Source organism: Mus caroli, unplaced genomic scaffold (genome assembly GCF_978045245.1).
Source record: "Mus caroli unplaced genomic scaffold, Mus_caroli_1 scaffold_9, whole genome shotgun sequence".
NCBI lineage: Eukaryota > Metazoa > Chordata > Mammalia > Rodentia > Muridae > Mus > Mus caroli.
The window spans coordinates 21,082,701-21,110,382 of NW_028227264.1; the positions used below are offsets into that span (position 1 = coordinate 21,082,701).

Here is a 27,682-nt window from a genome sequence, read left to right on the forward strand (position 1 = left end):
TGCTTTTGATGGAAAATGAATTAGCATACTAATAAAATGTTTTGTCTAGTACACACAGTCAATGTATGTCATAAAAGGCTGCTTTCTCAAAATAGGATTTTAAAAAGCAATCATTGCCCAGATCAAATAATAAGTAGACATGAGGAAATTAAAGTTCAAATGTTAATTCAAATGAGTAAAATAAATCCATCTTTTAAAGGTAACACTTAAAGACATAATATTGAAACAGGACTTGAGGCTGTTAGCTTGCCTAACACATGTGTTGTAGGGTCTTATTGCTATAAAGAGACACCATGACCAAGACAACTTTTATGAAGGACAACATTTAATTTGGGCTGGCTTACAGGTTCTGAGGTTCAGTCCATTATCATCATGGTAGGAAGCATGACAGTGTCCAGACAGGCATGGCATGGGAGGAGCTGAGAGTTCTACATCTTGTTCTGAAGGCAAACAGAAGACTGTCTCCCATGTGGCTAGAAGAAAGGTCTCAAAGCCCACCCCCACAGTGACACACTTCTTCCAACAAGGGCACACCTACTCTAACAAGGCCACACCTCCTAATAGCACCACTCCCTGGGCCAAGCATTTTCAAGCCACTACAACATAAAAGGTGGTCTTCTAATAACAGACTTTGTTTAGTCAGTCAGTTAGTTAAATAGTTAAATAGGAGGAGATAAGGGGAGATGGCATTTGCAAAGTTGAGTTTCTCCTTCTACCATGTGTGTCCCAGGATTAAATTTAGGTCTTCAGACACGGTAGCTATCATTAAACATAGAGTCTCTTAATACACAAGAACATAAATTTTTTTTTTTTTTTTTTTTTTTTTTTTTTTTTTTTTTTTTTTTTTGGTTTTTCGAGACAGGGTTTCTCTGTATAGCCCTGGCTGTCCTGGAACTCACTTTGTAGACCAGGTTGGCCTCGAACTCAGAAATCCGCCTGCCTCTGCCTCCCAAGTACTGGGATTAAAGGCGTGCGCCACCACCGCCCGGCAAGAACATAAAATTTTAAAGTGAAGATAAAGGTGGCTTTCCAATACCTGCCCCCTTTTTAATACAGACATCAAGAAAATATCTATGTGGGCCTTCATTTTCTCCTCTTAGCCAATAAATTTTATTTTCCAGAAACTCATCCGGCAACTGGTCAAATCTAATGACATAAACAAAGAAAGGTTACAAAATCTTTGCCCATAATACATATGTGCTTACTTACACGTGCACTTTTAAAGTATGCCAGTGCACATATAGGGTAGTGGTTCTCAGACTTCCTACTCCTATAACCCTTTAATACGGTTCCTCATGTGGTGACCCCAAGCTTCAATGTATTTAGTTACTACTTCATAACTGAAATTTTGCTAGTGTTATGAATTGTAATTTAAATATCGGATTGCAGGGTGTCTGATGTTGGGGTTACAACCCACAGGTTGAGAACTGCTGATACAGAGTGATATTGAGTATGGATGTAAATATACATGTTGACTCCCCAAAAAGAGGTACAAACCGCCTGCTAGCACAAGGCCAGTGACTTTCTAGCCTGTTGCTGTTTCCTGGCTCTAACCGTTAACACAAATGTGCATCGGTCATTCACACCATATCTGCATGCCTACCTACCTGAGATCCAAGTCCCTACTAATCATAATAATATCTCCTTAAACTTCTGAGAAGTAAAGACCAACATCTCTTATTCTTAGAAAATTACCAGTCCATGAAAACAGAGATTAAAGCTCCCACCGCTATAGAGCCAGGCACGGCTTTCTAAATCTCATAAAAAGCTCAGCATCTGACCCATTTCATTTTTACAGGGAAGGAGGTCCTGTTACCCTGGAAAATACACAGAAAAATATGTGCAGTGTTTAGAGGCATTGAGCAATCCTACTTTGTGTTTTCTTTCTACCTACTCTACACAGGAACACGGGGCAGTTCTCTGCTCCACACACCTGCTGTGGTGACTATCAGTCACCCCCCACCCCCACCCCAAGTCCGACCCTACCCCATGCCTTTTCAAAGGGGATGGAAACTTTTTTAACTGCTGAAGCAATGCTGCCACCTTCTGTTTACTCTGTAGAACGTAATAAAGTTATTCTCAAAAGGACTATGAGAAACTCTTTTAAATGATTATTCAATATGACAATGCCATGATAAAGTTTGTTTTAAATTTTATATTTTTAGGCTGTATTCTAGAGATGTTTTAGAATCTTTATCTAAACCCAGCAGAACAGACATCATTCAGGGCTTGAGGTGGCACCATCTCAGACATCTCAGGTCTTGGTAACCCCACCCAAACATCCCTATTCCCTGCAGCATGCATGGCTTCTTGCTTGAGTAGTTTTATTCCATTTCTGCAGACACCCCACATTTCTGGCATTTTATAAGTCCTGAGGTCTCCATCAACCTCTGGTCCTACTTTCGTAATGTCGTGCATAGCTGATAGCCAGTGCAGGAGTTCCACACAAAGCATATGACCCTGATTCACATTGCCTGGTCTCATTGGTTGTTTTTGTTTGTTTGTTCTGGGACCTTCTTGATGCAAGTCTCATTGATGCCGTAACTTTTGCATTCTGAATGCCTGCGAAAACAGCACCACTGTCTTTTCTTTGGAATATTGTTCTGATCAATATTTCAACCATTTCTGCTTCCTAACATGTTGAGATGTAACAGCAGTGCTACAGGCAGAGCCTGTGCTACCGAGCCTTGATCACCATGATAGACCATGTCTTTGAAAACTCTGAGTCAAAGTTACTTAAGTCACTTCAGTCTGATACTTTATCACAATGAAGGTAACTAATACAAAAAATGGGGTGGGGTGAGGTATGTGGGCAGATTTGTACATGTTTGAGATGTTTTCAGGAGGAATGAGGGGGAGTTAGGAGGTATGAGCTACCAAAAGCTCTAAAAGAAACCCCATAGCCCCTGGATGCTCGACAGGAGCTACAGTTTGAGGACTGCTTGCTAAGTGGTAGTCCTAGCTGGGCATCCTCCTGCTTCTTAGTTTTATAATAGGAATGTTTGCTATGTGCTACTGGTTCTGCTGACTGTAACTCTTGATTTTACTGGGACTCACAGTTACAAAGATTGTCTTGAATGGAACATGCTGACACAACTTTTTAAAGAAATTTTATTGGTTATTTATTTACATTTCAAATGTTATCCCCCTTTCCTGTTTCCCCTGGGCAAACCCCCATCCCACCCCCTCCCCCTGCTTCTATGAGGGTGCTCCCCCACCCGATCCCGCCTCCCCACCCTGGCATTCCCCTACACGGGGGCATCGAGCCTTCACAGGACCAAGGGCCTCTCCTCCCATTGATGCCTAATAAGGCCATCCTCTGCTACATATGCGGCTGGAGCCATGAGTCCCACCCTCCATGAGTACTCTTTAGTTGGTGGTTTAGACCTTGGGAGCTCTGTGGGGGTCTGGTTGGTTAATATTTTTGTTCTTACTATGGGGTTGCAAACCCCTTCAGTTCCTTCAGTCCTTCCCCTAACTCCTCTACTAGGAACCCTGTGCTCAGTCCAATGGTGGGCTGCAAGCATCCATATCTGTATTGGTCAGGCTCTGACAGAGCCTCTCAGGAGACAGCTATATCAGGCTCCTGTCAACTTTTAATCCCTGCACTCAGAAGGAAGGGGCAGGCAGATCTTTATGAGCTGGAAGACAGCCTGGTCTACACAGTGAGTACCAAGCAAGCCAAAGCTACATAGTAACATAGTATCTCAAAACAAGATGAAAATTGTCTTGAATCTTAGAATAGAATGGGCTTTATAACTTATCTGTTTTGAAACCAGGTCTCCCATAGACCATGCTTCCACAAACTTGTTACATGGCCAAGATTAACCTTGAACTTCTGAGACCCCTGAAGCTGTCTGGCTTTGTCCTTAAGTCTTGTATTGTGTGTTCTTTTGTTAGCTCGAGGCCAGCTTGGGAAACCAGAGTCTGTCTCAAAAACAAAACATACACTTGAGTTGTATGAAATGAAAAAAAAAGTTTAAAACAACTGAGTTGTAAACGCAGTCAGAGTCTGCAATGGGAAAACTTAGACCTAAAACTACAAGAATAAGTGTCTTTTCCAAAAAAATGGGAATGTCGAAGTTTGGTCAGGTCATACAATTACCTGCAGAAAGTAAGCCAACCAATAATGATGAGAGGCAAGGCAGCCATCCCTGAGAACGAACTGCCTACAGTTCCCATCGAGTTTTACTTCAGGCTTACTTTAGGTGACAGCATTAAAGGCCCTCCCTGAGATGCAATTCTAAGAATTACTATAATAGTTAGCTCTAACTGCTTGACACTTGTGTCATTTTGCTTAAAGCTAACTTTGAGAGGGATTGCAAAAGATAGCAATCCCTATCTTTTGCAATCTAGCACATAGTCTCCGATAAATCCTAGGATTACATAGGTCCCCTTTGTACTATGCTCTTCAAAAAACTAAAATTAAGCATAGAACAATACAATCCCTTAGCAAAATGTCATGATAAAAGATGTAACCCCCTGCCTGATTATCTAGCTGCTGTTAACAAGAAAGAAATACAAACTCCACATTTCAGAATCATAGAGCAAAGTTAAAACGGCCCTTGCGCAACTGTTCAGCACTTTATGTCCATATCATGTATATGTTGAAAGTGTAAGAAATACCATTTGGTGGTTCATTTTCTTTTTTCTTTTTCTTTTTTTTTTTTTTTTTAAGTTTTTTCAAGACAGGGTTACTCTGTGTAGTCCTGGCTGTCCTGGAACTCACTCTGTAGACCAGGCTGGCCCTGAACTCAGAAACCCGCCTGCCTCTGCCTCCCAAGTGCTGGGATTAAAGGTGTGCGCCACCACTTTCTTGAGGGTGGTTTATTTTCTAATGAACCCCCAGCCAGCTTTGGTACAAAATGATCCTTGTAATGCCTACTAGTCTATTTCCCACCCACCCAAAACCAGAAGTTTAAAGTCAAAAACTACTAAGCGTTTAGCCTACCTGCAAAGTCATTAGCTGATAAACCTTAAAATAAACAGGATGTAAAGCAAGAAATAACATAGTCAATGTTTCTACTGTGAAACAAACCAAAAAAATGTAAATTCCACAGGGAAGAATGGGATCTTGGTTGCATTTAAGGTTGTCTCTTGTGAATCCTCAGTGATGAGGGAAGGGACAAGAGTCATGTGTTTGGTTCCGAAACTGTTCTCTGTGCTACACTGCCACACCGGCTCTTCTGGGCTGATGCCTGAGTGTGCAGAGTTGTAAAATAAACTGTCTCCAATGCTAATATAAGGTAAGGGTCTCCATTTCTCACAGGATCCCCCCACCCCCCAATTTAAGTAAAGTTTTTTTCTTAGTGTTTCATTGCTGTGAACAGACATCATGACCAAGGCAACTCTTATAAAGGACAACATTTAATTGGGGCTGGCGTAGAGTTTCAGAGGTTCAGGCCATTATTTTCATGGTGGGAAACATGGCAGCGTTCAGGTAGATATGGTGCAGGAGGGGCTGAAAGTTTTACATCTTGATTCAAAGGCAGCCAGTTAGAAGGCCCTCTTTCCACTGGGTGGAGCTTGAGCCTCAGAGCCCACACCCACAATGACATAAGTCCTCCTAGGAGTCCTAATAGTGCCCCTTCCCAGGCCAAGCATGTTCAAAGCACCACAGTATTATAAATATCAACGTATAATTCTGTCTTCCTTAAATAAATGTTAGCATTTCTCACACAAGCTGGCCTTTAAAACTTTTATTTTTAATTGACAAAGATTAATAATGGACGCCTGAGATTTAATGAGAGGTTTTCACCTAAGTCTAGCCAAGGTTCTGAGAACTGAATCAGCACACGCACTACCTTCCCGTCTCTGCTCCTGACTCCATCTCCAAGCCTTATGAGGAGAGTTCAATTATATAAGTAGGGAATTATCTTTTGCTGCCCTGAAATTTTCTCTTAGCCTAGTAACTACCAAACATATCTGGGCTAGACATTATCGAGCTTCTTCAATAAGAGGTTGGAGAAAGCAGCTGTGTGGGCGCTACTCAATGGCATCCAAGCAAATGTGTCTGATAATACCCAGCTTCCTGCTTACTTTCAACTTGTGTTCTAGTAGCAAAGGGGGGAAATTGTAACTAGTTAGCATGGCCCAAACACTTCTTTTTGCCCTTCCTGCCTTTTTTCTCCTACTAATTTTTTAGTATTAATTTTTAAATTTAAGAATTGCAGAGCTGGGGAGATGAGTCAGTGGTTCAGAGCACCTGTTGCTCTTACAGAGGCCCTAGGTTTGATTCTTATTACCCACATGGCAATTGACAACCGTGTATGTGTAACTCCGGTTCCAGAGACTCCAATGCCCTCTTCTGGCCTACATGGACTCCAGGCAAGTACATGACACACAAACATGCAGGCAAAATACCTAAAGTAAAAATAAGCACACCCGAAAATAACCTACAAATGTTGAAATCACACACCAAAACTAACCAGACCTAAACCCCAGACAGACCGTAACACTCAAGTGTTAAGTCCCTACATGACAAAATTTAGAGTATTATTGACCCAAGATTTGATTTCAAATTAGTCATTTGAAAGGACTTAAAATCTTCAGTTTCTTCTAGGCATAATCTATGTGTTCCTCTGTGAGGCACTGACATTAATGTAAGACTTTCTACCCCGAGTGTGATAAGGACTCTGGCAAGCCACAGCATATGCTCATTTAGCAAAGTATCTGCCTTGGAATTCCTATGTTTACCCAGCATCAAGTCCAGAAAAGGAAAGTTTTTAGAAACTTGTGTCATTTTACATGCTAACAGTTTATATTGACCTATGGATCTCAGTCGCTTATTTTTACACCTTTTGCTCCTTTAACCTGGTGACAGCAATGTGGACTATCACAGGCCTTTTACTCAGTATTTCTCTAACAAGCTAACCTGGTGCAAACAGGACTTTTATGTTCATCTTTAAATGTCAATGAGGGGAGTTAAGCTGAAATGGAAAATAAAAGGACAAGTACTAGGTTTGTTAGGGCTTTTCACATCACTCGCCCAATCCTATGCTGTTGCCTTGATGTCTCAATAAACATGGTTCAAGAAGAAATTATTGCAGTGTAAAAATAGCTTCCCTGAATTCTTTTTTTTACTATTCCCGGGTCTTACAATAAGTTTTAAAATTATTTGTTCAGACTCCTAGAGCGATTGGATATGTTTCTTTGCCCTGTTCCCTAGAGTGGAGTTGGAGAAAAGAGAAATTAAGACAGCTTGGCACCATACTAGCCTGAAAGAGACCCAGACTGTAACAGACTTGTTGCCAGGACATGAAAAAGGGTGGAAAAAAAGGCTGAGCATTTCAGCCTTAGAATAAAGGCCATAAACAAATTAACCCAATCACTCAATTAACAGAATACCCAAGTACCTCCCATCTTAAGCACATCAGACTGCAATAGCTGATGCTGATCAGAGGGAATGTGAAGTCTCCCAGCACACCCAGCCCTTGCCCATTCCCATAACAGGGCTTCTCTAGAATCTTCTGCAACTTATGTAACATACAAAACAGGGACATAATACCGAGGATAGGGGAGATCCTAATGAAACACCTTTCACCACTACACAGAACCCTTCATCAGCTCTGGTGTGTGGATTCTGCAACAAAGGCTAAAACATTAAAACATTGACAGTAAGTCCTCAACACTCTTGATTCTTTTGGACAAAGATGTGGCTGGGGAAGTAGTTGACTGCTCTGCATGCAAGCAGAACTTGAGTTTGAATCCTCAGTACCCACTTTAAAAATGGGAGTGCCTGCACATCTGTGAGTCATACAGGAGTATGATCCTGGGATTACTGGTGGTAGCCTAGTTCCAGATTCAACAAGAAACCATCTCAAAGGAACAGAAAGCATCCTTTTGGCCTCCTAATACACAACATACACAACAGTAGAAAAATATACTGACTAGATGTGGCAACATCCCTAAGCGACAAAAATAAAACCCCCAAGTTTACAGGTACCTAACTATATTCACCTTTCATTTTAAATCCTTGTTGCAAATAAGGACTCATTTGTATGTTTCACCTTATGACAATACAGTTGCCAGCTGAGGTTATCGGATGCCCTAGATTCAGAGGAGTAAGCCACTGGGTGCTGGCAATCAAACACAGGTCCTCAACAAACAAGGGCTCTTGGGCTGGTGAGATGGCTCAGCAGGTAAGAGCACCCGACTGCTCTTCCAAAGGTCCTTAGTTCAAATCCCAGCAACCACATGGTGGCTCACAACCATCCGTAACAAGATCTGACTCCCTCTTCTGGTGTGTCTGAACACAGCTACAGTGTACTTACATGTAATAAATAAATAAATCTTAAAAAAAAAAAAAAAAAAAAGGGCTCTTAACCCTTAAAACACTAACATTTGCTGATGCCTCCAGCTATGAATACTGATCTAAAAGGATAAAAACTACCACAGAATTTAATTGGTCAGAGGGATCTGATTAGAGCCGTTCTTTCTGATTAGGGCAACAGGAAATGAGATTGTATATTTGTAGAAGAAAGCCACTTCTAGAGAACTTATTTCAGGAACAAATTTCAGGCCAGCTACACCATGAGACCAAGACATGAGATCAAAAATAAAAACCCATGTTCCTAATTCGTCAGTGCCAATTAAACACTAGTAAATGCTGAAACATTGTTCTAATTGGTAGTTGTCAATATATTTGACCTATAAAATCCCAACTGACAAACTGACATGGGAAATAGAATATTGCAGGACTTCTCAAGCCAGCATAATGGCAGGCTGGCACGAATTCAAGCAGTGACACAAGTCCCACCACCAAGATATTTAACAAGCTTTCCCCCTCTCTTTTCACAGGATTCCTAGTCTTCCCAAGTAACTGTAGGCAGCACAGTTCCATCCCATTCTCATGGAGAGACATCTTGAACATGGGGTCAGCCTTAGCCTGCCCTCTGCTGGCAGACTGTACACACCTCAAATATTCCATCAAGTTAGGGGAAGGTCATTGGAGGTGCTTACTGACAAATCTGACCTGAGCTTGATGCCAGAACCTCCCAAGTTGGCTTCAGAAGTTAACACACTTGTAGCTGGTCTAGTTCTTTATTTTCTGAAGGTCTTGAGTTTCTTGATTTATCTAAGATTAAAGGCTAACAGCTTATGGATACACTATACCATCAAATAGTTTCCTTGACACATTTCCTAAAACCACTTTGAAAGCAAAAAAACAACTGATATTTTTAACTGTCACTAAGTGCTAGCAACAGAAGGTTCATGCAAACTGTCCCATAATGCTGTTTAAGAATCCCTCATCACTCCAGATTTCTAAGCCTTTCTAACCAACTAGAACACTAGAAAATTAAGACTTGGATGCAAACAGGGTTCAGAAATTTAAGCTTAAAAGACATGTCTACATTTACCCCTAGGGAACCTGAGTCCCAATTCTTCCCCCACTCTTAACCCTCTAATCCATCTTTCTACTCCAATCTGACCTTGTACTGTCATTACCAACCCCGGATGTCTACTCAGTGTAATAATTTACCTCTCAACCTGTCGTGGCATGTAGCCAGAAATTTTAGCAATTATCTATAGTTCTGGCTACCCAAATTGTGCCTAATTCTGAGGCCTGTGTCTCCAGTTTAAAGCTTTGATGCGTCTCCTTTGCCCATCAAAAATACTAAGCCCAATTTTAGTTTTATGTATGTAGCCTGGGCAGTCATTTACCCAATAGTAAGAGCAGACAGATACTTCTAATTCACAATCACCTGAGTAAGCACATTCCATTTTATACCAACAAACAGAAAATACAAGAGAAAAAGGAGCCAATATTTATTTATTTCTTGCACTTGAAGTATTCCTCGATGACATCCTTGGCCTGAGATTCTTTGCCATAGTCCTTAAAAAAATTAAATGCAAATTACTTTCAGTATTAAATTCCGATCAGCTATTTGATTCAGTCTTCCCAATATTAATACTGTAGCCACTTTCAGGGACCTTAAAGGCTTCAGCTGCCCCTAAGGCTCGTACCATGGCATTATTATTGCCAGCCCTTTCTATATTTCTGCAGAAACATTGAGATAAGCAGAGTAATTGGCTGGCTTTCAAATTATGGCTCATCTTTACAGAAGGTTTAAGTCTGTCTTTAAAACTTGTTTCCATTAAAGGCCCATCAACATTTTAAAGAGAAAAGCAAGGCTTACCTTAACCACTACACAACTGCAACCAACCACCTTCCGTGGTTTCCCCTCTCGATCGATTTTACAGAGGCCTACCCATTCCCCTAGTTTCTTGTTGTCATCAACCTATCAAAGACAAAAGCAATTACTAACAAAGATTGAAACTAGTAAAAACTGGCACTCAACATTCCCCAGGTGGCTGTTTCAGGAGGGTGACGTGCAGTTTCCTCAGTGAGGTTCAGAAGAGGGAGACTGTTTTCATCATGTACAGCCGACCAATTGTAAATAATCAAAATTAACATGCAGTTTAGTTCTGGTGCCTGTGGCTCAACACCATTACCACTAAGGCCGAAAGAACTTCAGCTTACCTTTATTAGGTTGATTTGGTGCTCAGCACAAAGTGCCTCCACCAGCTTGACATACATGGGCTCATCACAGTTGGATGCGAGCACACAGAGATGGGCTTGGCGCCTAAAATGCAAAACTCAAAGGTGAAACAACTTCAAGTGTTTCCGTCAAGGCGTCTTCACTGTTGCTAGTAAACCTAACCACACAGGACACGTTAGTGTACCATAGTGCAGACTAGCCATCCAATTTCCCTGTACAAACCTTGGCCCTTGGATACCAATACCACACATTATTTCTTGAGAAAGCCTATTTATGGCCAAAGGAAACCATGATCACTTTCAGGACATTTCGTACTTGAAAGCTGATCCAAAGCAGTACTGTGCAATAAGCACTGTAAATATTCACAACAGCATCTGTGATGCCCACCTGGACTCAAGTATCCAAAATCACCTGACTTTACCTCAAGCAGTAGAATACACGTGCATAAGCCTAATAAACCATGCATGTTCTCAAGTCTCCCGGATATAGCTAGATTTCCCAGACACCGAAATATTGTCTAAGTATTTGCAAATGATGTCCCCCCCTTTTCCATCTTCTAGCAAAACTACCGGACTATCTATCCCCACGAGCTACAGGTTTGTCAGACTAGCTGTTTCTCACCCATGAACGGGGTGAAGGGGTATCCGACAATTCAAGTCATCATGCAAACACTGTAGCTTTACAAAAGAACTACTGCTCGTCATCCCCGATCCACACAGCAACCCACACATCCTAAGTGTGCCAGAGTTGATACCTTTTCCTAGGTTTCCTGCTGGCCGGATGATATTCAGAACTTTTGTGCTAACAGCATGAACTTCACGCTCTCTTCCCTTGGCTGCTGCAGTCTTTGTTCCGGCTGCAACACCCCACAGTATTGAGACTGAGACACGTACTTGTCTAAGGCTTTGGCAGCTTCGCGTATGCCACGTGCTAGGCCATCGTGGATGAGGGCGGTCTTCAGCACCTCTTGTAGAGCAGTGTTGACGTCCATTACACCTCCAGCAGCTATGCTGGAATGCAGACAGAGACATTAGTACCCTCGGCAGGCCAGGGATGGGGAACTAACGTGAAGAAAAGCCCAGACCCACGCCGCCCGAGAGGCCCACGCCCCATTCACTCACCCTTCCTCGGCCATGGCGGTGAATCACGGGTGACGCCGAATCTTGAACGCACTGAAAGACAAAACACCAGTAAATCGCCCGTGAAGACCCAAGCACTTCACCTTTGAAGCCAAAGCGAACTGAACGCGCGATCCACGGCGCACGAGCTGGGCTCAAGACTCACCCCGAGCTTCCGCCTCCGCGCAAGTCGGCGGCGGCAGGGGAAAAGGCCGCCGGTGGCCGCATGACGGTATTTAAGCGCTCCGCTCGACTTCTGTGCGCATGTGCAACTCCTCCCACTAGAGAGGTGGCTCCCGCAATGCCGGACCGTAGGAGTTTCCACTTCCGCCTTTAGGAGCATCCGTAGTAAGAACGCAGCTGGATTTCCAGCAGGCTTCGCAGCAGGCAGCCTTCACTCAGGGGGCGTGACCCACAGAGGTCCCACGATTCGCTCCTAGGGAACACGAGAGGAGCCAAACTACTGCCGTTTTCTTCGCTGCCGAATTAGTTTGTTTTAAGTAGTTTTTCCATGTTTTATCGTGAAGTTTCCTGTTGGCAATACTGGTCGATTAGGCTGAGCGTGTCCACATTTTAGTCCTTCTGTTTTTAGCCGCTCTGAATGGCTGTGATTTGTGTATGATCACAAACCCCACTTCTTTGCAACGTGTTTAAGCAGACCTTGCAGCCAGGTCAGATCCCGGTCTGAATGCAACCGGTTCTGAATGAACATTTAAGTAATGACCCTAGTTTATTTCCCGAGTCGCAGCTTCGCAGACACTGGATCCCTGAGGTACATGTTAAACTCTCACTGTGGATCTATCACTAAATTCCACCCAGGATTCGGCTACCAGGAGTGGAACTCCAGAACCTTAAAGCCAGTTCCCGCCTACGCCGACAAATGCATTTTAATTTCGAAGGAATCAGTCGCTCTTCTACTTCCAAAGCAAATACACAAGACAACCTCTCTCTCAGAAGATATCCTGGAAGCCAAACAGAGCTTCTGATGGCCAGCCTGGTGGATACAGTGATCATTGTCGGGCTCATGAATTTCATGAGGATATAAGAAAGTTGATGAAGTTTTAGCTTTTCTAATAAACGTTTGGGTTTCACCCCTAAAGCCTCACACTTGCTTCCTTACCCCTGCAATTCAAAAAAGTATTTGATAGGTGGTTAGTTTCTGCGGGCGTATTTTCTGCCAGTGTCTATGGTGCTGTTTTAAAGATGAGAGACGGCGGACACTTTTAAATCTGCATTTTAAAAGATAAAGCTAGTATTTTAGCCAAAGAGTAAAATACCAGAATGCCACGGTGGTGGGGAGTGGAGATGATGTGGAAACGTAGAGGATTTGGAGTTGATGGCAGCATTTAAAGGAGGTTTTAAGTAGAGTTCCAGCCAGGTAAGTGCAGGAAGAATATTCAGACAGGAAGAGAGAGCAAAGGGGAAGGCACACGTGCCTTTTGGCTGTTTTGGAAGTGATTTTTTTTTATATAAGAAAGGTGGAAATCATTTTTTTAAAGATGTATTTATTATATGTAAGTACACTGTAGCTGTCTTCAGACACTCCAGAAGAGGGAGTCAGATCTCATTACGGATGGTCGTGAGCCACCATGTGGTTGCTGGGATTTGAACTTCCTTCGGAAGAGCAGTCGGGTGCTCTTACCCACTGAGCCATCTCACCAGCCCTTGGAAGTGATTTTAAAACATTACACAGTCAGAAAAGAATGTGGTTAAGTAGAGTTTAAGTGGTTTCCTCAGTAGAAGGCTCTGCGTCAAACCATGCATAAATTGCAAGACTTTCACCCCAGCACCTGAGAAGCAGAGGGAGGTGGATAGCTGTGAGTTCCAGGCTACCAGGAAGACAATGTCTAAAGCAAAAAAGGAAAACGTTTAAGTGTTAAGCATATTAGAGTTCTCTTCCCAGAAGAAAAGTCAGTTTCACAGAAAAGGCTAGATGGTAAAATTGGGAAATAACCTCTGCATGTGTAAATACTAAGAAGAAACAGCTGCGTGTTTTAGCTCGGTGCCTAAGTTTTAGTGCTGCTCCCAACTGAGTAGCAACCAACTCAGACTCGATTTCTCTCCACACCTTTGATGTCAGCTCTCTGTCCTAATAGTCCACCCTAATGAATGCCTTTCTGTCAGCAGTAAGCACCCCCTTTTAACAACTGGAGCCCCTCCCCCCTTAAATCTTGATTGTGTAATAATTTTAATACCCAAAGGGAAGTTATTTTCCATGTGATGAGGATTTTTGTTTTAGATAAAGATTCTTTTATTTCACATACTCTTTAAGAGTAGCCTCTCAATTTTAGGTGTTGACAAAGGTGAAGGTGGTGGAAAATTCATATAGAGGTTAGTGGCTCTTACCCAGTACATTCTAGCAGTCACATAATATATACAAATATGAGCTAGAAAGTGTACATACAAACCAGGGGGCGTGGCCCTTCCTGGCAGATGGCTGTACCTGAGCCATGCCGAAGATGGAGACCAGGAACACAATGAGGGCCTAACTCCAGGGATCTGCTTCACATAGCCAGCCACATCCACTTCGAAGCAGAAATCAAAGCCAGTTACCACTGATCTTAAAAAGATAAATGGTGTAATAATAGGAAGGGGGAAAGGATGAACAGAGCTGTGTGCATGTACAAAAGGAGACTGTGTATCATCATACAGCTATGAAAATAAGCCCATACCCACTGACAGCAAGCAGGCGACTGTAACACAGTTACAACACATTCAGTTCTCCCAAAGTATCAATGAATAAATGATCTAAAAACAAAAACCAAACAAACAAACAAACAAAATGCTGAACATGGTAGCTCACGCCTTTTAACCCAGCACTTGGGAGGCAGAGACAGGCAAGTTCAAGGCCAGCCTGGTCTACAAGTTCCAGGACATCCACCGGAGTTACACAGAGAAACCCTGAAAGAAAAAAAAAAAACAAAAACAAGATGAAAAGTGAATAAGTAAAATAAAAATAATTTTGAAAAGTAAGGCTGGAATTGTAGTCTAACAATGGTAGATTGTGTGTGCCTGGTGGGGCTCAGGCCCTAGCACCATACCCGTGTACACTCATGCTATAATAATAACAGGAATGAAGGATGATAATAAAAATGTTGTTAGTATTTCCTAAATACCACCTAATATACTAACTTCTTGTCTTATCCCTTGTCTGGAGACCCTGTGCTGTTTAGTTTTAAATGTTAATGTACTACAGCCTAGAATCAGCCAAGAAGAAAGCCTTGATTGAAAAATTGCCTGGATTAGGTTGGCTTCTGGGAGATTTTCTTGGTTGTTAATTGACGTGGGAAGCCCAGCCCACTGTGGGTAGCACAATTCCCTGCACAGGTTTCCTGAACTGTATAAGATGGGAGAGAGCTGGGTGAGGTAAGACCCAGCATGAGTGCAAGCATTCCCTGTTCCTGACTACGAACAGTGCTATTGGGTATGAACGCCTGCCTTGGTTCCCTTCAGTGATGGACTGAAACCTGGAATTGTAAACAACATAAAGCCCTCTCTCCTGAAGATGCTTTTAGTCAACAGAAATGAAACTTGAGCAGGACCCTACATGATAATGCTAGTATTAGCTCTTGTTAAGTAATGTGAATGTGTTATGATAGGGTGTATGATTCTAGTATACCATATGTTGAGGCAGGAGAATCATGAGTTGAAGTCCATTTTTAGCCGCACGAAGGCTAGCCTGGGCTAACAGATGAGAGACCCTGTCTCAAAAACTAAAAATAATGAGATGAAGATGATAATGACAACGACAAATTTTTGTTTTAATGAAATCAAGACAGAAAGTTTCTCTCTTCCCAAGGTCAGGGGCAGATAGATGGAAGATGATAGATAGATGGCCTTTCATGACAGTGGACTTCAAAGCCTTTGCTTTGAATACAGTCATTTGACACCTAAATGTGGGAGGGGGGGTTGGGGGGGAAGAGTGTGTCTGAGAATTCAAGGATCACTCTTCTGAACACTATTTGACAATAAGACAACCGCACCTTTCTCACTGTGCTAAAAATGTCATAATTGGAAAAATACCGCAATTAGGCAGAGAAAGAGAGCAGAAATCAAGATTTCTGAATCATCTAAATATAGGTGTGGTTTGCATAACACACACACACACACACACACACACACAAACCAAAACATAGCTGTAATGTCTGAAGACCCAGAAATACATTACCTTATACTCTGGCTAGCTTCATTCCCGGTTCCTAGCTCCTGGACTTTGTGAGTCTGGTTTCTTGATTAACTTAGCATAGACCCAATCCTCCTCACCTGACATTGTTCCTTGTATCTTTGTGTCCAAGTTTTTCTTTTTGTAAAGATATCAGTCAGATTAGGAAGTTCACCTTGCTTCAGGTGAGGTCATCTTAACTAAGTATAAAGCGTTATTCCAAATAATGGGGTGTCTGAAGTGCCTAGGATCAGGGCTTTAATTGTGCATTTTGAGAGAACACACAGTATTGGTTTTGGGTCAGCTTGACACAAGCTAACGTCATCTGAGAGGAAGGAGCCTCAGTTGAGAAAATGCCCCCATGAGATCCAGTTGTAAGGCATTTTCTCATTTAGTGATCAAGGGGGGAGGGAGTAGCACATTGTGGGTGGTACCAGCCCTGGGCTGGTGGTTCTGTGTTCTATGAGAAAGCAAGCTGAGCAAGCCATGGGCAGCATCAATCCAAGGTCTCTGCATCATGCCTCTAGCATTTTGCACAACTTGAGTTCCTCAGCTGACACCCTCCAAGGATGGACTTTGATCTGGAAGTGTAAGTGGGATTAACCCTTTCCTCCCCGCCTTGCCTCTGGCCTTGGTGTTTTTGTCAAAGCAATAGAAACTGTAAGTAAGATACACAGTTCAACTTCTATCAGTGTCGAAAAAGGAAGGGCTATAAAATAGATTAAGCAGAAGGATCTTTGATTTGGACTACACACACACACATACTTCTGTGACTAGAAGTATTTGCTGTGTAAGTGTGAGAGACTGAGTTTGAATCCTCAGAATTCTTGTAAAAGCCTGACACATAGCATAGATGCATGCAAGCCCATCTTCTTTTGTGTGTGTGTGTGTGTGTGTGTGTGTGTTTTGTTGTTTTGTTTTTCAAGACAGGGTTTCTCTGTGTAGCTCTGTGTAGCCCTGGCTGTCCTGGAACTCACTCTGTAGACCGGGGTGGCCTCGAACTCAGAAATCCACCTGCCTCTGCCTCCCGAGTGCTGGGATTAAAGGCGTGCGCCACCACGCCCAGCTATGTGGGCAGGTAGGAAATGAGTGAGAGAGTTGGAAATCCCCAGCAGCTGAAGGGCCAGATGGTTGGTTCGGCAAAAAGCAGTGGAAACAAGAAAATGAGCATGTCTCTAACACAAGATGGTAGATGAGCACCACCTCCAGAGGCGGGCCTCTGACTTACACATTCTTCCTGCAGAACAGGGATACCTGAAATCACACCTGTTACCTTTGAGTGCGCACAAGCACAGGGGTGGGGGAGGGGAGAGAGAACTAAATAATTTTTGAAGTTAAAAATAAGTAAAAAAAAAAAATACATAAATAAACAGTAATGGTGCACACCTTTAATACCAGCACAGTCAGGAAGCATCTCTATGAGTTCGAGGCCAGCCTGGTCTACATAGTGAGTTCCAGGGCTACAGAGAGAAACCCTGTCTCAAAAACACCAGCAAATAAAAGGTTAAAAACTATTTTCAAAAAATTGAAGCCGGGCGTGGTGGCGCACGCCTTTAATCCCAGCACTCGGGAGGCAGAGGCAGGCGGATTTCTGAGTTCGAGGCCAGCCTGGTCTACAAAGTGAGTGCCAGGACAGCCAGGGCTACACAGAGAAACCCTGTCTCGAAAAACCAAAAAAAAAAAAAAAATTGAAAAAGAAAATAGAGCTGGGTAGCGAAGCTAGGCTAAGGTGCAAAAATAATGTTGTTATCTTTGGCCCATCTCAGAGGAGCTAGGATCCCGGCCCACTTTGTAGGCAGTCTTCCACAGGTTATTCATAGTTCAGTGAAGATGCTACTAACACTGTCATATTGTGAAGACTAAATGAGTGGTGGCTTAAAATGCTTATTTACCTTGTACAAAGGTGTGTGGACAGGGTTGGGAAACCGCTCTGAGGCAGAATGCTTGCACAGGGGGTATGCGTGAGGTCCTGCTTTCTATCGCTTAGCACCAAATAAAACTGTTATCTCAGCATTCAAAAGACAGAGGCAGTGTTGTCAGAAGTTGAAGGGCGTCCTCAGCTACATAGCAAGTTTCCGGCCAGCTTGAGTAGCACGAGACCGTGTATCCAAGACAACAAAAGAATTTTAAGGATTTAGAATGGGATGATAATTTGAATTATCAAATCAATGGAAAGTAGGCCTTACCATCACTAACTGTACTTAAGACTGGAACTGAACTCAGTCCTGAGCCACGCGTGTTGACGCACACCAGGAATTCAGAGCGTGGGAAGTCAAGGCAAGAGGATCAACTGGATCTAGGGGACAAAGCAAGTTTGCAAACAGCTTAGACCCTTTCTCAAGCAAACAACAAACAACAAAATCCTGGCCCTCAGTTATTTCAACAGCGAAATGGTAAGGAATGAAATGAACCGCCCTTACGGGCTCTCTTGGATCAGTTAGTTTTGCCTTATCTATCGAGCGCTGCAGGTCTGTACTGTGCTATTTGCTATCATTGTTCTGGTTTCCATTAGATGTCACTGGTGCTAGCCTTCTTCTGTGTCCAGGTGGCAGAAGGTCTCTGCATTTGCAAATGGCAGGCTTTCTACTTTCAACGCTAGGAAAAGAAAGTGTGATCCTTGTAGGAAATGTGAAAAATGCTCTCCTAGGCACATAATTAAGCTAGTAAAAACAACAGATAAAGAGAACAAAAAAAGGAAGAACAGACCAAGTAGGAGGAGACATTACATACAAGAGATTACTAAAGCAAACACAAAATTCCATTAATTTCTTTGAAGAAATGAAAGGAGTCAAATGACACTAAGTCCACATTTTGCAAGGGCCAAGAGACAACTTCCTACACATATTTCTGTACTTAATAAAAACCCTTAAAACTAACCCAGAAAGAAACAAAACAAAAAGCACTCACCATTAGATGGCTGATGCTTTATAATGACTCATATGTAACATCAGAGGGAAAACCTCTTGTGGACGAGAAATGGCACGGGAGGGGAAGCTCAGATGTTCCAGAATGAAGAACCCCAGAAATGGCAAATATGAGAAGATGTGTACAAAGCTGGTTTTCCTCTTAGTTAAGGAAATGCATGGGACTGGAGAGGGCTCATTGGTTAAAAACAGTGGCTTCTCTTTGAGAGGATCCAGGTTCAATTCCCAGCACCCACGTGGCAGCTCACAAGTGTCTGTAAGTCCAACTCTCGGGGATCTGACACCCTCACACAGACACACATGCAGCAAGACACACTTACAGCTGAGGGGCGATTCTTTGATTTGATTGATAGGTTTAGCCATGAGATATATGTCCCTTCCCATAATTTATCTAATTTTACTTATTTATTTTATATGTATGAGTTATTTGCCAGTATGTGTATCTGTGTGCCAAGTGCATGCAGAGACTAGAAGAGGGGGGTCAGATCCCCCTGAAACTGGAGTTACAGCTGGTTGTGAGTCCTCTAGAAGAACAGCCAGTGCTCTTAACCACTAAACCATCTCTCCAGTCCAATGTATATATTTCAGTCAGGTACACCCTATTATGCAGAGGCATAAAGTGGTAAATAGGAAATCTCCCCCCTAAGTTTTGAGAATACAAGTTTGCCTAATTGTGCATGTATCCCAAACTAGTTCATCCTGGCTCAGGCCTTAACATAAACTGAGTATAGAAGAATAGAATCTGTCTAAGTTTGATGGCAAGGAAGGCAAGAAGAAACTTGCACCATTGTTGGAAGAGGAGCATGTGTGCAGCTTAGTGAACGTGGAGGTCCCAAGTTCACAAAATAATGTCAGGTATATCATTCAAAGAGATGTGTGTGTAAAGTCCAAGCCAAGTTAAGCCTCAGGCTGCTGAGCTAGGAATGCTTTATTAAATTCTTTTTTTTTTTTTTTTTTTTTTGGTTTTTCGAGACACGGTTTCTCTTTATAGCTCTGGCTGTCCTGGAGCTCACTTTGTAGACCAGGCTAGCCTCAAACTCAGAAATGCGCCTGCCTCTGCCTCCCGAGTGCTGGGATTAAAGGCGTGCACCACCACGCCCGGCTATTAAATTCTTAATTAAAGAGCAAAACCTTGGAGTCATTTGGTCCAGTCCCCAAGAATCAGTAATACACAGACACAACACAGGAATACAAGTTTTAATATTTTTAATTGCATTTATTTATTTATTTATTTATTTATTTATTTATTTATTGGGGGGGGGGAGGGCACAAGTGCCCCAGTGCTCGTGTGCAAGTTGAAGGACAGTGTGCAGTGTGGGAGAGTGGGTTCTCTCCTTCTGCCATGTGCATCCCAGGAATCTAACTTGGGTTGCAGTGCTAAGCAGAAAGTACCCTTAGCTTTTCAGCCATCTTGCAGGCCCAAGGATATATTTAAAATGTGTGTGTGTGTATGTGTATATAATAACACATATATATTATATACACATACATATATGCTAAGAGTGTAAGAATAGCTGCTGATTGCAGAGGGAAATAGATGTTAATATAAATGGAAAAATTAGTTCAAAGGTTGTTAATACAAAGTCAAAAAAAGTTCTGATAGAGTCCAAGAAAGGAAGAAAGAGAGAGGTATACGCATGTGTGTTGGGGGTGGTGGGGGCGAACAGGTCGAGGTTAGGTTACCCAACATCTGCAGTTAATACCAGTCCAGAAAGTGAGTTTTTAAAAAGACAGAAAGGAAAAGAGAAAACCATAAAAGAAACAATTGGAGGAAAATCTTCTGTGGGTTGAGGTTGGGTCAAGGTTGGATCAGAATGAGAACACAGTGTAATATAATCACAATTAGCAGTGGTGGGAATGGCCAGGTAGACCAGTGGTTAGCACTTACTGTTCATCCAGAGGACCCAGGTTCAGGTTCTGGCACCCGTGCGAATTGGCTCCTTTAACTCCACCTCCAGAGGACCCAACAGCTTTTTTGGAACCTACACTGGCATACACATATGTTTTTAAGATTATTTGTAAAGGTTTTTAATAAGATTGAGCTGAAGAGGTTGGGGCTTCCATAAACACCCTGGGAGAACCTTTGCTCTAGCTAAGCCTGGCGTCTGGAGCGGTTCCCGAGTGTTCTTTGTCTCAGAACCACTTCTAGCCCGCCTGGAATTTCTATCTAATCTTCAAGATCCACAGTACTAGAGACTGTGCAAGATTCACTTTGCTGAAGTACAGTCAGTCCTTTCCCAACTATTCTATTGTAGACCCCAACGCATTAGAGTAAAATATTAATCCTCTCTGTCACCTCTGCTAGCAGGTCAGCATAATGGGCAGCCATACAAAAGTTTCATTCGTATTAAAATCACATCGACTGCAGGCGGCGTGTGACTCAATCCTTCCCCTTGGCCTACATTTCCAAACTTAAACTTTTCCCAAATAATAAACAAGGAGAAGACAAAGTAAAAGCCAGGCTTGTGCTGGATACTTCCGAGTGGGAAGAAAGGGACACTCGCCTGCGCCTCCTGTCACTAAGGTAGGTACAATCCAACTGACTAGGTCATATAAGCCTTACAACCCTAGCTGTGGATATGGAAAAGCAAGACAACGACTACGACAATGACAAAAATGGACCTATCATTCAAAGACACAGCAAGTGAGCGATCAGTTTGCAAAGCAGCAGACACCTGCATCCACAGAAGGTTTCCACAGCCAGGCTTCCCCAGCGCTCCTTATTAAAGGGCACACGAGCTTACTTTCTCCTCTTTATTTGGAGCCCAGGATCAGCATGGGCGGAGACCACTGCTCCGCCCCTGCACGCCCTAGCTCCCGTGGGTCCCCGGTTCCAAGGATCAGCGAGGTTTCTTGTCCCGGTTCAAGTCTTCACCTCTGGACCGGAATGCGGAGTCCGATCCCCGCAGCTCGCCCGCTGCCACCGCACCTCACCCGCTGAGCCTGGAGCGCCGGAAGACCCCGAGAGCGGCTCATGGACGAGGCGGGCTCCCCGGCTCCTGCAGGGACAGGAGGAGGTGACTGTGTCAGCGCGTAGCTCGCCAAGGGCTTAGGGCCTGTGTCTTTAGGATATAATGGCTTAGCTTGTTTTGTTGTTGTTGCTGCCGCTGCTGTTGTTATTTCTGAGACCTTCAAGCAGGGTGGGGTCTGGCCTGACTGTGCGATCCCGGCCAGTATTTCTTTTCTCCTGTTTGGGGAATGCATATGGGTACTTCCCAAACCTCTGCTTTTTTAAGTAGGGGGTTTCAGAATGCTTTCAAATTAATAACACCACATCATAAGGCCTAAAATGTTCTTTGGTGTTTTCTGGCGTTCCTCTTACTTGTAACTTTCTCTCGTTTGAAGAAGGCTTCAACTCGGGCATATCTATATGAAATGAATTCATATATATGTGTGTGTGTGTGTGTGTGTGTGTGTGTACATATGTATATGTGTAGGTGTATGTATATATGTGTATGTGTATATGTTTGTATGTGTATATGTAAAAAATTAATTATTTTTGTACCCCAACAGCAGTTTCCTCTCGTTCCTTTCCTCCCCTCTTCTCTGTCCTTCCCCCATCCACTCACCCTCTGTTTCTATTTAGAAAAAAGCAGGCATCCCATGGATATCAACCAAACATTTGACATATCAAGTTGCTGTAAGACTGGGCACCTCCCCTCAGATTAAGGCTGGATAGAGGCAGCCCAGTATGCAAACTCAGGCGGTTTTTAAAGGATTCTTTTTTTTTTTTTTTCCGAGACAGGGTTTCTCTATAGTCCTGGCTGTCCTGGCACTCACTTTGTAGACCAGGCTGGCCTCGAACTCAGAAATCCGCCTGCCTCTGCCTCCCGAGTGCTGGGATTAAAGGCGTGCGCCACCACGCCCGGCAATTTTAAAGGATTCTTAAGACTTCTCTATTTTGCATAGATTTTTTTCCACCTGGCCTTTAATGGCTACCTCTGGAAAAATAGATTAAATAATAATTTTTCTCCTCCTCCTCCTCCTCCTCTTCCTCCTCTTCCTCTTCCTCCCCCTCCTCCTTCTTTGTTCCCACTCAGAATCATTTAATTTAGAAATGGCTGAGGAATCTGCGTGGATATTTGAAACTCAGTGATTGATTGGTTCTTTGACAGTTTAAATGGGGATAAAAGTGTGAAATGAGTTGATTTAAAAGACCACTAGTCAGTGTGGGCAGTGACCAGATTTACATATTTGTGACAAACGACTTTGCAGAATGTTAAGTTCATCAACTGGATGGCCAGAAAAGAGCTAGCACAACCAGTTTGCTCTGGTCAAGAGCTAGCATTTCCTGTTTAAACACTTAGGCCCTGACTGAGTCTGTGTGGCATATGAAGCTAGTAGCTTAAGAATATATTTCTTTAGAGCCTGGTGCCCTTGACAACTAACCCTGGTGTTCATCATTAAGGGGGTTTCTGAAAGAGCAGTCGAAAGATAGGTCAGATGGCTTAATATTTTCCATGTTGAAATTCTAACTGAAGAGTCTCCACATGAAAATGTTTCAAGTTTGCAGTGTTATTCCATGTCTGATTTCTGTTTGGTCATAACTATTATATTTAGAATAGTCTTTTATCTCAACAACTGTGCTCCGAGTCTGTTAACTCCGTGTAAAATACCACTCGTGTATTTTACCCAGAATCCCAGTTACACCCCTGTAATAGCAATGCGTTTGCATTCAAGGTGATGACCCTGGAGGAAGCACAAGAGAGACATCCCGGCGACTGTCAAGAGAACAGATTTTTGTGCTGGTATCAGCAGCAACCATGAACTTGGGTTGCATGATGACCTATTCCATCCTTGGACCATTTTTCCCTAAGGAGGTAAGACATTTTTATACCGTATAAACTCTAAGTTTTAGAAAGCCTTTCCGCTATATAATTTTAGAGATAATAAAATATAAGGATTTTATAATGAGGGGGCGTGGCTCAGCAGGTAAGAGTGTGTCCTGTTCTTCCACATAACCTGAGTTCAGTTCCCAGCATCCATGTCAAGCCACTCATACCATCTTTAACTCTAGTTCGAGAGGGATGTGGTGCCCTTTGACCTCCATGGACACCATTGCTCCATGTAAATATCTCCACACACATATACATACACACATAATTAAAAATTTAAAAAAAATTTAAAATAAATAAAATATAAAAATGTACCTATAGTTTGGTTAACATGCGTGTGTGTGTTGTATGACAGTTTGTGTGTATGTGTGTGTATGTGTGTATGTGTGTGTGTGTGTGTATTGGGGAGGAATTGTTAGCCCATGTGTGCACAGAGGTCATAGATCAATGTCAGGCTTCTTCATCAAGGCATGGTCTCTCACTGCCCCTGAAGCTACCAGTTTAGCTGGACTGGCTGGCCAGCAGCCCCCCCATCCCCATCCCCGAATCCTCCTGTCTTTACCTTGTAGTGCTAGAGTTACAGATGTATACCAATAAGCTCAGCTTTTTATACGGGTCCTGGGATCCAACTCAGGTTGTCCTGGTTACACAAAAAGCACATTACCTACTGAGTCACCCTCCTCCACACACAGCAAGAGAATATTTCTTAGTGTCTAATATGTATTTTTTTAAAAAAAAAAGTCAGACTATCTTTTTGCTGGGTAATTCACCTAAAATATATTTGAGACTTTCTAAGTATTATTTCTTTTACCATGTAGCCTGATTAATCTTTATTTGAAGTCTATAGCTAAAAAGGGGGTTAAATCACTAAATGACCAGGGTGCCAATGCTGTCTTCTGGTGTCGGGCATAATGACTTAGGCAGTTTTAGCCAAGTATAATGGCTCATGCCTTTACTCAGAGCATGCAGGAGGCAGAAGCAAGCAGGGATCTTCTAGGAGTGTTGAGGCCAGCCTGGTCTATAAGTGAATTCCAGGCAGCCAGGGCCATAAAGTGAGACTTTGTCTCCAAAGGGGGTGGGGGGAGGTGAGAAGGGGGTATAGTTGTGGCCCAGGAAATTCAGTCTGAATTTGTTATGAACTCCGGAAGCAATGTTTGCACAAAGGAAGGATTCTGATGAACGTTGCCAGGCTCCCTCTAACCTTTGCCCTCTCCATGGTGTGAGGAACGGTAGCTGTGACACAAAGGTTAGACTGGAGTATGGAGTCCATGCACACAATATGGATTGAAGGGAGCTCATTGCGTCCAAATGTTTATTCTGTGCATCTTGCCAAAGTTCTAGGTCCATGGCCCACTGACAACTTCTCAAAGTTCTTAAACTGCCTGGATAGCCTGTAACCCTTCCCTCTGGGTACAAGTGGAGAGGGCTTCCCTGATAAAGGAGCAGTGGAGCTCAGTACGCGTGGAGCACTCACTGGTTTTCAGCACACACCCCCCACCACCACCACTCCCAGAAAGAGAGAGAACAGCGAGGGTCCCATTGTTTTACTTTAAAATAGCAGTCTCAGAAGAGAAGGCTTTCCCAATTCAGTCCCATTTCACTGGAAGGTTAAGTTTCTATTCTGTGCTGAGCCATAGATATATATTCTCAGGTAAGGAGAAGCCAGGAAGTGACCAGGAACAAAAAAGATGAGAAAAGGAGGAAGGAAGGAAGGAAGGAAGGAAGGAAGGAAGGAAGGAAGGAAGGGAGAATTGGTTCAGACTTTGGGTATTTTTTAAGGAAAAGATGGCGAGAAGAGACGATACTCAGGAGCAAGGAGTGACTAACGCTTGGTAGATTATGGCCAAGGAGAAAGATGTGCCACGGCCTGAGACTTCTTCACTTGAGTCTAAGTGAGGTGTGGCTTGAGAAATGACAGTTCTTCTGGTAAATAACAGAGAGGAGTGGCATCATTGCAGAGGTGGTCAGGGCAGAGCAGGGTGATGCCATATTCTTAGGGAACAGGAGGCAGCTCACTGTGGCTTAAACTTAGGGCAGGGCAAACCCTGGATAGAAGGCTGGGGCTCTGAGGGGCAAGCTGCAGCTGGAAGCTAAGAGCACTGCAGTACACACCCAGGACTTGGCGGCTGGGAGGACGTCAGAGTGGTTGGCCAGATTTGGGTTTTGTGAAAAGATGATAGGAGGCTCTCACTCAGCCTTCCTGGAGCTCTGACCCTTAATACAGTTCCTCATGCTGTGGTGGCCCCCAACCATAGAGTTCTTTTTGTTACTCTAAACTGTAATTTTGCTACTGCTATGAATCATAATGTAAATATCTGATGTGGCCCACGTGAAAGGGTGTTTTGATCCTCGCAGAGAGGTGGAGGCCCACAGGTTGAGAACCACCTGATCTGAGGGTCTAGAAAGTATCTTAGTTAGGGTTTCTATTGCTGCAATGAAGCACCAGGACCAAAAATCAAGTTAGGGAGGCAAGGGTTTGCTTGTTTTATACTCCCACATCACTGCTCATCATCCACAACACTGCTCATCGTTGAAGGAAGCTAGGACAGGAACTCAAACAGGGCGGAATCCTGCAGGCAGGAGCTGATGCAGAGGTGCTGCATCCTGGCTTGCTCCTCTTGTTTTCTTATAGAACTCAGAATCACCTGCTCAGGAGTTGTCCTACCCACCATGGGCTGGGTCTTCCTCATTAATTATCAATTAAGAAAATGCCCCAAAGACTTGCTTACAACTTGATCTTACTGAGGCATCTTCTCAACTGAGGCTCCCTCTTCCACAGTGACTCTAGCTTGTATCAAGTGGACATAAAGCTTGCCAGTACAAAGGGAAGAACCAACTGAAGTGTAGTTTCTACAGTTCTGCATTCACAGCACAGGTTACTTTTATGGCCTCGAAGGCACAGGGCTGCTTCTTTCTTTCTTTCTTTGTTTCTTCCTTCCTTCCTTCCTTCCTTCCTTCCTTCCTTCCTTCCTTCCTTCCTTCCTTTCTTTCTAAAGATTTATTTATTTATTATATGTAAGTACACTGTAGCTGTCTTCAGACACTCCAGAAGAGGGAGTCAGATCTCATTACGGATGGTTGTGAGCCACCATGTGGTTGCTGGGATTTGAACTCGGGACCTTCAGAAGAACAGTCGGGTGCTCTTACCCACTGAGCCATCTCACCAGCCCACTCCTTTCTTTCTAGCAAGCAAGTAGCTCTTCAGCAACAGACACTGTGGCGTCCTCTAATCCAGGACAACTGTGCCTCTGTCGCCTGGAGATATCTCAGTCCCAGGACTGTCCCCTGCCCTCAAATGTCAGTTGTAGACCCCCTGAGTCACAAGCTCTAGCCTGAAGCTTGTGACTAACTGGCTACAAGTTGGGGTTCATACATACCCAACCTTGGGTTCAGTTAATTTGATTAATTGGCCACAGAACTCAGGAAACCACTTAAGGGCATGGATTTATTATACAGAACATGCATAAGCCAATGCATTGGGTGACATGTCACTGATCAGGAAAACCCGAATTTTCAGCTGTGTAAAAACCCTATGAGCACTGTGACTTTGGAGTTTGTGGACACCTCATTGTATAGCATAATAGTTTACAGATTGGGTGTAGAAACTCAGCCAGGTCTGACATTCCAGGCGCTCTTTGCTTTCTCTGTGATATTTCTACTCCAAAGGTATGAGGCAGGGTGGTTTGGTGGTTAAGAACATCTGCTGCTATTGCAAAGGGCATGAGTTCAGTTCCCAGCACCCGCACAGTGCCTCACAACTGCTTGTAATTCCAGTCCCAGGGAATCCATGCACCAAGGACTCCTGCACACCTGTGCTGCACATATAGATACTCAGGTGCACACACACAGTAGATTCAGAGTAAGCGCCACATCATCTAGAGCAAGGTTCAGATGTCCCTGGTGGAGCAGGCTCTAAAGATTAACAATCCCAACTATGGAGAGTACACTGTGGGGAACGTCTTAGGTCATATGATCTGCAGGAATCATCCTTCATCTGCATTCCTCACAGGACAAAAAAATTCTCCCCAAATTAAGCATGGGCAGAAGCCACGGAGCCTACTGGCTGGGCCTTCCTATGACCCATTTGCCAGTTCATGACATTTTCTCTCCTTGATGTTTTTGTTTTTTTGTTTTTTGGCTT

General features: G+C 43.3%; 2 protein-coding genes and 3 non-coding genes across 6 annotated transcripts in view; 1 reads left to right on the plus strand and 4 right to left on the minus strand.

The window, feature by feature from the left end:
• Positions 1-9,744: 9,744 nt before the first annotated feature.
• Positions 9,745-11,873, minus strand: Rps12 (ribosomal protein S12). Its single transcript, XM_021174597.3, has 6 exons — positions 11,787-11,873; positions 11,624-11,674; positions 11,396-11,512; positions 10,484-10,586; positions 10,140-10,241; positions 9,745-9,835 (listed from the first exon to the last, which is right to left on the minus strand). The coding sequence occupies exons 2-6, from the start codon at positions 11,635-11,637 to the stop codon at positions 9,773-9,775; spliced, it is 399 nt and encodes a 132-aa protein (XP_021030256.1). The 5' UTR covers positions 11,638-11,674; positions 11,787-11,873; the 3' UTR covers positions 9,745-9,772.
• LOC115032208 (small nucleolar RNA SNORA33) lies at positions 9,912-10,040 on the minus strand. Its single transcript, XR_003837864.1, has one exon. It is a non-coding gene; the product is annotated as a small nucleolar RNA SNORA33 (small nucleolar RNA).
• LOC147002586 (small nucleolar RNA SNORD100) lies at positions 10,314-10,387 on the minus strand. The gene has a single exon (XR_015048577.1). It is a non-coding gene; the product is annotated as a small nucleolar RNA SNORD100 (small nucleolar RNA).
• On the minus strand, positions 11,099-11,172 carry LOC115032197 (small nucleolar RNA SNORD101). Its single transcript, XR_003837854.1, has one exon. It is a non-coding gene; the product is annotated as a small nucleolar RNA SNORD101 (small nucleolar RNA).
• A 9,638-nt stretch (positions 11,874-21,511) lies between the features above and the next one.
• Slc18b1 (solute carrier family 18 member B1) overlaps positions 21,512-27,682 on the plus strand; it is a 30,762-nt gene continuing 24,591 nt past the window's right edge. Inside the window, exons 1-2 of one of the 2 annotated variants that reach the window (XM_021174458.3) lie at positions 21,512-21,723; positions 23,387-23,526. In XM_021174458.3, the coding sequence (XP_021030117.1) occupies positions 21,681-21,723; positions 23,387-23,526 (183 nt within the window). In that variant the 5' untranslated portion in view covers positions 21,512-21,680. Of the gene's footprint in view, positions 21,724-23,386; positions 23,527-27,682 lie in introns of those variants that run through there. The other variant, XM_029482804.2, reaches the window with a different exon arrangement.

Bases quoted from the DNA above. Each gene is read 5' to 3' on its own strand.
- Rps12 (XM_021174597.3), bottom strand. The intron at 10,587-11,395 runs GTACGTGTCTCA...TTTGCATTTTAG, and splicing joins GCTGCCAAAGCCTTAGACAA to GCGCCAAGCCCATCTCTGTG. The intron at 10,242-10,483 runs GTAAGCTGAAGT...TGTCTTTGATAG, and splicing joins ACCAAATCAACCTAATAAAG to GTTGATGACAACAAGAAACT.